Here is a 12273-nt window from a genome sequence, read left to right on the forward strand (position 1 = left end):
TTATAAAAACCTTAAGTGTCCTTTCTCTTTAATATTCAAATGTTCTCTGTGACAGTGCTTCTCAGGTTTATACACCTAATAAGAGCTTCAAAAGTTTACCCCCTTACTCCTTGTAGTGGATACTACTGATAAAACCCAGGATGGCAAGAGTAACTGTTTACATTTTTTGTTGCCTAGAAATGTTTACAATATGTATAGGTTGGTTTTAAAATAGCAATAAAGATATGGAATGGGATTGTAACATGATCGAAACTTTTTTAGGTATCCCTTTAGACAGGAGGTGCAATCACTTCAGAGAAGGAGTACAAACCACAGATATTCGTGTAAAAGTTTTCTGATGAAAGTAAACGTCACAGGTTTATGGCCTGTTGTGTAGATTTTCCTGTTCAGACAGTGAAGCCTTTTCTGAGCTGTATAATAGGAGCTGGTTCACACAATCATGATAGACCTGCGTTAATCATGATGGACCTGCGTTACCATCATGTCAATGACCAGAAGCGTGAAATGTGAGTGGTGAGCTTATGCTCCGAGGCTGAAACTATGATTGGACATGTAATTATTACACTGAGACTACACCATCCCAGACTCACTGCCTGCTGAGTTTCCTCTCTGTGAAACAGAGTACAGGCCACTATATGGTACGTCTGCCCTGCGTTTTATTGCTTATTCATAAACTCAGTGAAACTGTTCTCCACTCAGATTTGTTCATGTTACTTTATGAACCTGGGAAGTGCCTTAAACTTGTAGATGTTTCTGTTATTTTCCTTCTTCACATTCCCTGAGAATAGTCAGATGTATTCATATCCCAGAATCAGTTTATGGAAAGTATCTTAAATAGCTTCTTGGCGCTCAGTGATTTTATGTTCACCATCTCTCCTCCAAAAGGTTTAATGTTTGAAACAAGAAATGTCCCCCTGAAATGGCCATTCAATCCCCCTCAACACACACGTATCGAGCCCACGCTCTCTGCTGACTTGGGCTGGGCCCCAAGGCTGCGGTGGAGACCAGCATAGACCCAGGGCCCTGCCCTGTCCTGCAGATCTTACGCAGTGACTCTGCACAGCAGGTGAGTATGGCTTTGCTGAAACTCATCTCCCCTCATTCCACACAAGTTCAGAGTGTCATGCACTCAGCTGAATGGATAAAGAAGATGTGCTACATATACACAGTGGGACACGACTCAGATAGAAAAAAATAATGAAATAATGCTATTTGCAGCAACATGGATGCAAGTCGAGATTACCACAGTGAAGCAATTCAGAAAGAGAACAAAACACCGTATTATATCACTTATATGTGGAATCTGAAATATGACCCAAATGAACCTATCTACGAAACAGACTCAGGAACATAGAGATCAGACTTGTGCTTGCCAAGGGGCAGGGAGCTGTGGGAGGGAAGGATTGGGAGGCTGGGGTTAGCAGAGGCAAACTATTATATACAGGATGGATAAACAATAGGCCCTACTGTATAGCACAGAAAATTATATTCAATATCCTATGACAGGGGCTTCCCAGGTGGTGCTAGTGGTAAAGAGCCTGCCTGCCAATGCAGGAGGATATAAGAGACGGTTGGAGAAGAATATAAAAAAGAATGTATATATGTATAACTGAATCACTTTGATGTACAGCAGAAATTAACACAACACTGTAAATCAACTATGTCTCAATAAAAAATGTCATGTACTAACTGAGGTATGTTCAAGGCTTGTTGTTGCTTTTGAGTCGCTACATCATGTCCAATTCTTTGCGGCCCCACAGACTGCAGCACGCCAGGCTTCCCTGTCCTTCACTATCTCCTGGAATTTGCTCAAACTCATATCCATTGAGTTGGTGATGCTATCCAACTATCTCGTCCTCTCATCCCACCAGGGAAGCCCCTCGAGTCTTGAATATGTCTATTACTGAGTTTCCCACATGCCACTTGTTCCGCTGTGTCAAAGCATCAGTGCTCCTACTGACATAACAGAAAGTCTTACATCCTGAGAGGAAGCAGAGGCCCGAGAAACTTAGAGAGATGGCAGAAAGTTCCATTCCAAGGGAAGCTGGTTCTCAATTCCCATGATGGAATCATCTAGAGAGATTTAGAAAACACCGAGGCCTGCCCCACTCCAAACCCCAGAGAGTCTGATTTTTCAGTCTAGGATGCCTTATGGGAACATATAGCTTTCCAGGTGATTTTAATGTATAGTCAAAGCTCAGAACCAGTGCACTAAGGGAGATTAGCTCTTGGCTGGTGTAACCAGTATATTTCAAACCACATCCTAACATTTGCCTCTCACATTGCCATCTTTGTTTATAAAGAACCTAGCTTATCCTTTCTGGCCTGTTGGTACCTGCTCTGATTTTTTGGTAAAGATTAACATGCTCCCTTTTAAAGCTATGTGACAAAATAAAGAATTTTGAAACCCTAATCTTACCTTTTGTGAGTAATTCACCTTGTCATTCAGCAAGCTATAGGTTATGACTCAACATCCTTTGCTAACCCGCATTTCTGAAAGACAGAGCCCACATCTGATGCCTCATAACTGCTTACTTATCTTGCTTACCTTTTGGATAAAAAGGAGTCCTGAACACCCAAGACAGAAGTTGACACCCAGAAATACCAAAGAGCTTATCTTGTTATTTTGTGTTCTGGGATTTCCTTGGAGACACAGGCACTGACTGAAGCCCTGGCCTCCTGAACCCATGCCAACTCACAGGGTTCATCTACAGGGCCAGGTAACCCCTCCTCCCTGATGCATGCCTGTATGAAAACTCTCTCCTCTTACTTGATGTGATGGTGTTTGCTCCTCTTCCAAGGAGGCTGTCGATAAGAAGTAAGTCAATTGCATACACCTCTGCCTCAGTGAGTCCCTTTCGCAGAGGCCTCCTCATCTGTGTCAGGAACAGGGTGTCAGTATTTTTTTAAAAGATTTTTTTTGACATGGACCATTTTAAAAGTGTTTATTGAATTTGTTACAATATTGCTTCTGTTTTATGTTTTGGGGTTTTGTCCACAAGAAGTGGGATCTTAGCTCCCTAACCTGGGATTGAACCCTCACCCCCTGCATTGGTAGGTGGAGTCTTAACCACTGAACCACCGGGGAAGTCCCCAGAGCATCCGTGTTTAAAGAAGAGTCCATCTACCCAACCAAGCCAGAGTTTGGCTTGACCACCCTCTTTAGAAAATAAACCACTCTGTGCTGTTGCATGGTTCTTCTTTTAGGGATAATGCTGCCCCGCCTACGCTGATGAGATGTTATGGGGCCCTCTCCAAGAGAGCACGGTGTCCTTGGTCAGCTTTCACGTAGCCTCCTGCTGCTGCTGCTAAGTCGCTTCAGTCGTGTCCGACTCTGTGCAACCCCATAGACGGCAGCCCACCAGACTCCGCCGTCCCTGGGATTCTCCAGGCAAGAACACTGGAGTGGGTTGCCATTTCCTTCTCCCACATAGCCTCCTCCTCCTCCTCCTCCTACTAAGTCACTTCCTACTTGGGGACAAATCAAATAGATCAACCACTATTGCTTTACAGCTTAGCACAAACATCAAGCTTTGTGCTGACTGCTGGGGTCACTGTTACAGTGCCTGACGGCTCTCAGTGTTATACAGATTAACCAACCACAAACCACTATGATATAGTAGATAACAAAACCCATTGTCTAGCAGGAAAGAACTGGGGGAAGAAAATTCTTTCTGTGGCTTTAGGAAGCAAATGTCAAATCTCTAGTACTTAGACATTTTAAAACCTTGACTTTTATTATTTTTCTGAATATAAAAGTAATGTATACTTCTTGCATCTGTTATTAGGATGTTTTTAGCTGTAAAATAAGACAACACTATTGATATTATGTATAAAACCGGTAACTAATGAGACTATGGGCTTCCCAGGTAGCTCAGAGGGTAAAGAATCCACCTGCAAAGCAGGAGACTTGAGTTTGATCTCTGGGCCGGGAAGATCCCCTGGAGAAGGAAATGGCAACCCACCCCAGTATTCTTCCCTGGAGAATCCCACGGACAGAGGAGCCTGGCGGGCTACAGTCCATGAGGTCACAAAGAGTCAGACACAGCTGAGGCGACTGAGCACAGCACAGTGAGAATACACTCTAGAGCACAGAGAATATTTATTCTCACAATGAGGATATATCTTAATGCCCTGTGGCGACCTCAATGCGAAGGAAGTCCAGAAAGGAGAGGATATGTGCCTGTGTGCGGCTGATTCACTGTGCTGTATAGCAGAAACTAACACAACATCGTGAAGCAAATATACTCCCATAAAAGTTAATTAAAAGAAAGAAAGATCCGCCTAAGATGGCTTAAATAAGCAAGCGAATGTGTTTGTTCACATGGGAGGAAGCCCAGAGTTAGGCGCACTGCAAGGCTGGTTTAGAGCAGCTCAGCAGTGTGTCAAGACCCAGATTTCTTCAGACTCTGCACTCTGCTGGCTGCAGTCCAGCTTTATCCTCTGTCTGGTTGCCCTAGGTCTCACAGTGTGACTTCTAGTAACTGGGACTATATGCTTCTTAGTTTCTGTCCAGCCCATTGGGAGAAAGAGGTGTCCCATATCCCTTCCAACTGAGTGAGGAAGAATGTCCCCAGAAGCTTCCAGGAAACCTCTCCTCTAGCCTCATTCACTGCAGTTAGGGCACGTGCTCGTCTCTGAACTGGTCAGGGAGACAGCTTACCCTAGTACCCACCAGTCATACCCATTCAACTGAGAGTCAGCATCTTGTGGAGCACCTGGGCTGAATGGGGAGAAGCACTGGCTTCTCCATACAGGAGAAAGAGGAACAAACACAATATATACGAAATGCACTTCGGCGAGGCCTGACCAGCAGATAAGCATAAGAATAAAACAGAACTGAAAAGCTAACAGAGAAGATAAAGCGGGATGATAATTTTAAAAATACACTTGACTGATTCAAAAAGGCAGGAAATGAAAAATATGGGAACAAAGAAGAGGTGGGACAAATAGAAAACAAATAGCAAAATGGTAGACTTAAATTCAATCTCCAATGTACAATTCTAAACATTCTGGTTGAGAGACTGGACAAGAAACCAACAAGAATCACTGATGACTATTTTAAAAAACACACTTTGATTAATATCAGCATATGGAAATGGATGGTCAAAACTTGAAGAACAATGTACAAGAATTAAATTACCCAATCTCAAGACTTACTCTAAAGCTACAGTGATTAAGACAGGTGTTGACAGAGCAAATAAACCCATGGAACAGAATAGAGAATCTAGAAACAGATGTATACATATGTGTCAATTAATTTACACAAAGACACCACTGAGACTCGGTGGAGCAAATTTTTTTTTTTTTTTAAGTAAACAGCCCTGGGTCATTAAATATCACTGTGAGAAAACATTAAATTTCAGCTCTCACATCTTACTAAAACGTTATCTAGAGATGGATTATAGACCTAGACCTAAGTACAAATCTTTGGAGGAAAACGTAGGCGAATACCGTCATGATCTTTAAGTAGGTGAAGGCTGTTCATCATCCCTCCAGGGTTTCTAGCTTGTTAATCTTCATCCTAATGATTTTAAATGGTGGCTCGGTCCCACTTTGATTTGCAATTCTTCAACTGCAAGCAAGATTGGATAACTTTTCACAAGCTAAGCCACTGGTATTTAAGTGTTCATTTGTCCCACTTTTCTGTTAGGTTATTGTCCTTTTTCTTATGTAAAAAGTACTTTATATGCTAAGGAAATGTATATATTTCTTAATGTTAAAAAAAAATTTATTTTTGGTTGTGCCAGCTCTTCTTTGCTTTGTGCAGGCTTTGCGCAGAGAGTGGAGGCTGCTCTTCATTGCGGGGCCCAGGCCTCTCACTGTGGTGGCTTCTCTTGCTGTGGGGCACAGGCTCCGGGGCTCGTGGGCTCCGTAACCGGGACTCGCAGGCTCTTGGGCGTGGGCCGGTAGTTGCGGCGCACCAGCTTAGTTGCTCCTTGCTCCACAGCATGTGGGATCTTCCTGGACCAGGAATTGAAATTATGTCCCCTGCACTGGCAGGCAGATTCTTATCCACTGTGCCACCAGGAAAGTGCCTACTTTTTAATTTTTAAGAACTTAAGTTTTTAGGGCAGTTTTAGATTGACAGCAAAATTAAGCGAAGATACAGAGATTTCCCATATATCATTGTTCCCTCACATGCACCCTTATCAATATCCCCACCAGAGCGGAACCCTTGCTACAAAGGATGATTAAAATATGAGGCATACTTTAATCCCTCAAAGTCCATGGTTCACATTAGGGTTCACCTCTGGTGTTATACACTCTATGGGTTTGGACAAGTGTGTAATGGCATGTATGCATGTCATTCAAACAAATGATATTTGTTAAAAAACAGATTGTCTTAGAACTTTTCTTTTGTACATAAAGGTAAGTAAATAGATAACTGGTTGATTCATCTTAAAACAAATTTATTCTGACAATCAGTTTGTCATTATCTTTGGCTTTATGCTAACTTTTCCAGACCAGGCACATTTTATTTCCTGTATAAATTCACCCATTCCCTGGTGCTCCTGAAGTCATTCAGTCACTCAGTTGTGCCCAACTCTTTGGAACCCCATGGACTGCAGCATGGCAGGCTTCCCTGTCCATCACCAACTCCTGGAACCTACCCAAACTCATGTGCATTGAGTCAGTGATGCCATCCAACCATCTCATCCTTTGTCCTCCCCTTCTCCTCCTGCCTTCAATCTTTCCCAGCATCAGGGGCTTTTCCATGGAGTCATTTCTTCGCATCAGGTATTGAAGTTTCAGCTTCCCCTTCTAATGAACATTCAGGACTGATTTCCTTTAGGATGGACTGGTTGGATCTCCTTGCTGTCCACAGGACTTTCAAGAGTCTACTCCAACACTACAGTTCAAAAGCACCAACTCTTCAGCGCTCAGCTTTCTTTATAGTCCAACTCTCACATCCATACATGACTACTGGAAAAACCATAGCTTTGACTAGACAGACCTTTGTCGGCAAAGTAATGTCTTTGGTTTTTAATATGCTGTCTAGGTTGGTCATAGCTTTTCTTCCAAGGAGCAAGTGTCTTTTAATTTCATGGCTGCTGTCAAAATCTGCAGTGATTTTGGAGCCCCCCAAAATATAGTCTCTCACTGTTTCCATCGTTTCCCCTTCTATTTGCCATAACGTGATGGGACCAGATACCATGATCTTAGTTTTCTGAATGTTGAGCTTTAAGCCAGCTTTTTCACTCTCCTCTTTCACTTTCATCAAGAGGCTCTTCAGCTCCTCCTCATTTTCTGCCATAAGGCTGGTGTCATCTGCATATCTGAGGTTGTTGATATTTCTTCCGGCAATCTTGATTCCAGCTTGTGTTTCTTCCAGCCCAGCGTTTCTCATGATGTACTCTGCATATAAGTTAAATAAGCAGGGTGACAATATACAGCCTTGACATACTCCTTTTCCAATTTGGCATCAGTCTGTTGTTCCATGTCTGGTTCTAACTGCTGCTTCTTGATCTGCATATAGATTTCTCAGGAGGCAGATAAAGTGGCCTGGTATTCCCATCTCTTGAAGAACTTTCCAGTTGGTTGTGATCTACACAGTCACTCACTCACTCACACAGTCAAAGGCTTTGGCGTAATCAATAAAGCAGCAGCAGGTGCACTCCTAAAACAATGCCTCAAATCGCTTCCCTTTAAAGAAGCCAGAAAGCCCAGCTACTCCTTTACCCAGCCTCCCTTGCAGCTAAAATGCAAGTATGTGATGAAGGTTTAACCAATCAGATGCTCCCACTCCAGATTTTTTAATTGGTGTCTGTTGACACAAAGCACTAAGAACAGTGGAGTCCATAGCAGCGGCAGCAGTGAGCACAGCAATGTCCAGTTTCTGGGAGAAGCAGATTCTGTACAAAGTGTCACAGCCATATCCTCAATGGCAAGACATCACTATGGGCTTACAGATGCCTGGTCTCCCTTATTCCAGCCTTCCACCAGCCTGCCTTTCAAGCTTCCTGGCATTTCTGTGAAATGATGGCTTTTCAGTCCGTTCCTTTTCTGTTTAACCACAGTTGATTTTTGATGCTGAACTTCTTAACAGGTGTAAGGAAACAAGGAGAAAATCCCTCTCCCAGACTCTGTCCCACTTTGCCATCTGAACATTAAAAACTTCACAAAAACAGTTCCTTATATACCAACAACATGCAAACAGCTTATACAGCTCAAAAAAAAAAAAAAAAACCTCAGTCTAGAAAACATACAAAGAAGACATACAGCCAGCCAATAGGCACATGAAAAGGCATGACTGCTAATTATTAGAAAGTGAAAAGTGAAAGTCACTCAGTTGTGTTGACCCTTTGCCACCCCATGGACAAATTTTTCAGGCCAGACTGGAGTGGGTAGCCATTCCCTTCTCCAGGGGATCTTCCCAACCCAGGGATTGAACCCAGGATCTCCCACATTGCAGGAGGATTCTTTACGAGCTGAGCCACCAGGGAAGCCCAAGAATACTGGAGTGGGTAGCCTACCCCTTCTCCAGCAGATCTTCCCGACCCAGGATTTGAACTGGGATCTTCTGCATTGCAGGCAGATTCTTTACCAGCTGAGCTACCAGGGAAGCCCAATTATTAGAAAAATGCAAATCAAAACCATGATAACCCTAAACTCATAACAGTCAGAAGAGCGGTCATGAAAAAGTTTACACATAACCAATGCTGGAGAGGGTATGGAGAAAAGAGGACCTTCCTATACTGTTGATGGGAATGTAACCTGGTGCAGCCTCCTATGGAGAACAGTATGGAGGTTCATTAAAAAACTAAAAAATAGAGCTACCATATGATTCAGCAATCCAACTCCTGAGCATCTTATCCAGATAAGATGAGAACTCTAACTCAAAAAGATACATGCACCCCATGTTCATGGCAGCGCTATTTACAGTGACTAAGACATGGAAGCAACCTAAATGTCCATCAACAGATGAATGGAGAAAGAAGATGTGATTGATATATATACAGGATAATATTTCTCAGTCACTTAAAAAAATGGAATAATGCCATTTGAGGCAACATGGATGGGCCTAGAGATTATCAAAGTAAGTGAGGTAAGTAAAAAAGAGACAGATATCACATGATATCACTTATATGCAGAATCTAAAAAGTAATGCAAATTAATCTATATACAAAACTAAAATAGACTCACAGACATAGAAAACAAACTTATGGTTACCAGAGAGGGTAGCAGGGTAGGGATAAATTAGAAGTTTGGGATTAACAGATATAAACTACTATATATAAAATAAATAACACGGACCTACTATATAGCACGGGGAACTATATTCAACATCCTGTAATAACTTACAATGGAAAAGAATCTGAAGAATATACATAGATGTATAACTGAATCACTCAGCTGTATACCTAAAACTAAAACAACATTGTAAATCAACTATACTTCAATTTAAAAAACTCAAACCCAGCTCCTTTAGTCCTGGTTGCATTTGCTCACCTTGCCCACCCCTCCCCTCTCTCTAAGGCCCGGGTATGATTTCAGATTTCAGAAGACCAGCCCAGGAGCCAGGATCAGGCGCATTCAGCTTGCTCTCTCTCCATCTCTCGCTGTCTGAACCTCTTCCACTAACCTTCCCAGAGAAGACCCTCCACCCCGAACAACATGGCTCCTACAATTCATCCATCTGCCCAGACATGTCTAACTGCCTGGAGAGGACACAATTTGGCTTAGAACTCCTACATATTGAAAAACAGTATACTTTCCCCCAAAAGACCCTTCTAGATTATCTTTAGTAGGACGAAATGATTCTTGTTGAACCTGACACCTGCTTCCCAAAAGCTTGGACCTGCCAATGTCCTCCTTTCCTCCTTCCCTCCCCTCTCCCTCTCTTTCACAAGCATTCACAGCGCAGTCTTTCATGAGGCAAGATGGCAGAGCCTCAGCGCAGCTGTCCCTCAGAGAACTCTTGCTTCACTCTGGTATGTTCTGTAACCCCAGTAAATTACTGTGCATCGGAATAGTCAGGCCTGTTCCTTCTCTTACAGGTGACGGAAGTCTCTCCTTTCTCCACCGCAAAGGAAATGCCTTCAGATCTGAGTCGTAAAAAAGGTGACATTTCTAATTTTTTGGAAAATAAATAAAATAGTTCTGCAAAACAAGAACATTTGGGTCACATCGCGGAGCCACCCAATGATACCTTCTCTGTGTTTCAGCCAATGGCTTCAAGGCACCTAAAGTATCAATAGGGGTTTTCCAAACTCTGGCTCCTGGACAACTTTACCTGGAGGCAGCTGCAGGCAAGTCCTGAGTAACCAAGCTGGTGGGTGTTAAATCAGCTGCCTGGGTCATACTTAGGTCCTTGGGGTTCCCAGGGACTGAAGATTCTGCACAAGAATGGCTCAGGTACATCCACTGCCAGTCACTTCCAGTAATCAAAACTTCCCATAAATGTCAATATGCTTATATTGATGTATGAACATGACACACACATGTATACACACATTATATAATAGTTTCATTATAAAGACATTTTAATAAAGTTAACTATATGCATAAACACATATCGTCTCCAATTAAGTTTTTGCCCTAAAATAGGCTAACCTAGTTACCAGCGGTAGAAAGCAGCCATGATTTTCATTGCTGCTAAAAACGACTTTCCATGATCATGACTGAAGGAGATCTTTTGCAGCTCACAGGTCCCGGAGGTCAGATTTTCTACATCACCCGGTGCCAGGGTCTCACACTCTTATAATCCTTCTGTCAGACAAATAGTCTGGACCTGGGGAAGATTATTCCAATTTGGGGCCATCCAGAGGAAACGGAGAGAGGAATCCCCAAGGGAGGAAGCCCTGGAAGAGTTCTCCCGCTTTGAGGGGCCCCGGGTCTGCTCCCCACTGCGTCCCTGAGTCACAAGCTTCCCACAGCCTCAAGGGCTCATTTTGGAGACCACGAGGGCTCTGAAGCTTGGCTGCCTGAAGAAAGGAGTTTATGTCAGGGAGTCCCCACGTGCCTGCCACCCGGGAGAAAGTTGAGGCTGCTCTTGGGTGGGCTTCCCCGCAACCTGGGCTCTGCCCGCTGAGCAGGACTGGAAAGCCAGTGGGCCAATGGCCATCCCACAGGGTAACAGTTTGTAATCTTTTTTTTTTTTTTTTTACCAGTCATTGTTTATTGGATGTTAATTCTCCATTAGGATATGAAAGGATTCAGGGCTGCCGGGCAAAGGTGATGGTCAGGAATGCAGAGTGCGCCCTCTTCAATGGTACTTGCGTGGCCGCTCGTGTTTGAGCTCCTTGTAAGAACGGCGGTAGTTGAAAACCACGTTGGCTGCCAGCGCGAGAGAGAGCCTGGCGATGCTCCCTCTCTTCACGTTCACGTACTTGTTGTAATACCGGTAGTTACCTCTTTGAACCGCTCCAGCGATGCCTGAAGGGGTGAAATCGCGCATCAGTATCCAGCTCGGCAGCTCCCCTAGTTCGACTTCCAGGAGCTTCTCCTCCTTCAGTGGTACGACTGACGCCATCTTGGAGTCCTCTGTCATCATTTTTAAACCTGAAAGTTGGCCAAGTTCCTTACCACACACAGACTCAGATCCAACTCTTGGATTTTGTTCCAAAATTATTTTAAAAGTAAAAACAAATTAAATTGAGGAGTTTTGTTTCTACCACCTCAGGCACTTGCCAAAACACTCTCCAAGAATTTTTTCAGTCATTTTCATTATACATTTGCAGAAAGCTTTTAACAGATCCAAAATGCATCTGCACACGCCTCCTTGGCTTCACGTAGGAGTCCCTCATAGCTGGGAGGACGGCTGAGTGTATCCATCAGACAGTCAAGGAAACTGACACCCAGAGAAGTGCAAGACGCACACAGCTAGTAAACAGTAAAGGAACCAGGCCTCCCGTAGGAGCCAGCGTGTGTGTATGTTCACAGTAGAAATGCACTGAGGACTGTCCCTTGGCATACCGAGGGACCAAAAGCACCCACAACTATCTTATGAAGTCTGCTATTAACTGTTTTATTTGAAAGAGAAGTTGACTGTGAATAACTTTCTATATTTTCTGAAAGGAAAGAGAGACAGAGGAAAAAAAAGGAAGATGATCAGGACTAAATTGTATACTGATGTCAGAGCCTTTTCTCTCAACAGGTGAAAGGCACCCACTCCAGTATTCTTGCCTGCAGAATCCCAGGGACGGGGGAGCCTGGTGGGCTGCCGTCTGTGGGGTGGCAGAGTCGGACACAACTGAAGTCACTTAGCAGCAGCAGCAGCAGCAGGCAATAAGCACAGCTTCTGTGAGGCTGTACTGGCAGCTGTCACCT

At 43.6% G+C, this 12273-nt stretch overlaps 1 protein-coding gene across 2 annotated transcripts; it reads right to left on the bottom strand.

Moving 5' to 3' along the window:
• Positions 1-11209: 11209 nt before the first annotated feature.
• On the bottom strand, positions 11210-11481 carry LOC138094679 (ATP synthase subunit f, mitochondrial-like). 2 transcript variants are annotated; one of them, XM_068990768.1, is made up of 2 exons: positions 11356-11481; positions 11210-11238 (listed from the first exon to the last, which is right to left on the bottom strand). In XM_068990768.1, exons 1-2 carry the CDS (start codon positions 11474-11476, stop codon positions 11210-11212), a joined length of 150 nt encoding a protein of 49 aa, XP_068846869.1. In that variant the 5' UTR covers positions 11477-11481. The 2 variants fall into 2 exon arrangements, with proteins under 2 accessions (XP_068846869.1, XP_068846868.1); XM_068990767.1 differs by having other exon boundaries at positions 11210-11481.
• Between the last annotated feature and the right edge of the window lie 792 nt (positions 11482-12273).

The sequence above is a fragment of the Capricornis sumatraensis genome, chromosome 18 (assembly GCF_032405125.1).
Source record: "Capricornis sumatraensis isolate serow.1 chromosome 18, serow.2, whole genome shotgun sequence".
NCBI lineage: Eukaryota > Metazoa > Chordata > Mammalia > Artiodactyla > Bovidae > Capricornis > Capricornis sumatraensis.

What these genes read in the sequence shown, in the direction of transcription:
- LOC138094679 (XM_068990767.1), bottom strand. Translation starts at nt 11,476, where the DNA reads ATGGCGTCAGTCGTACCACTGAAGGAGGAGAAGCTCCTGGAAGTCGAA.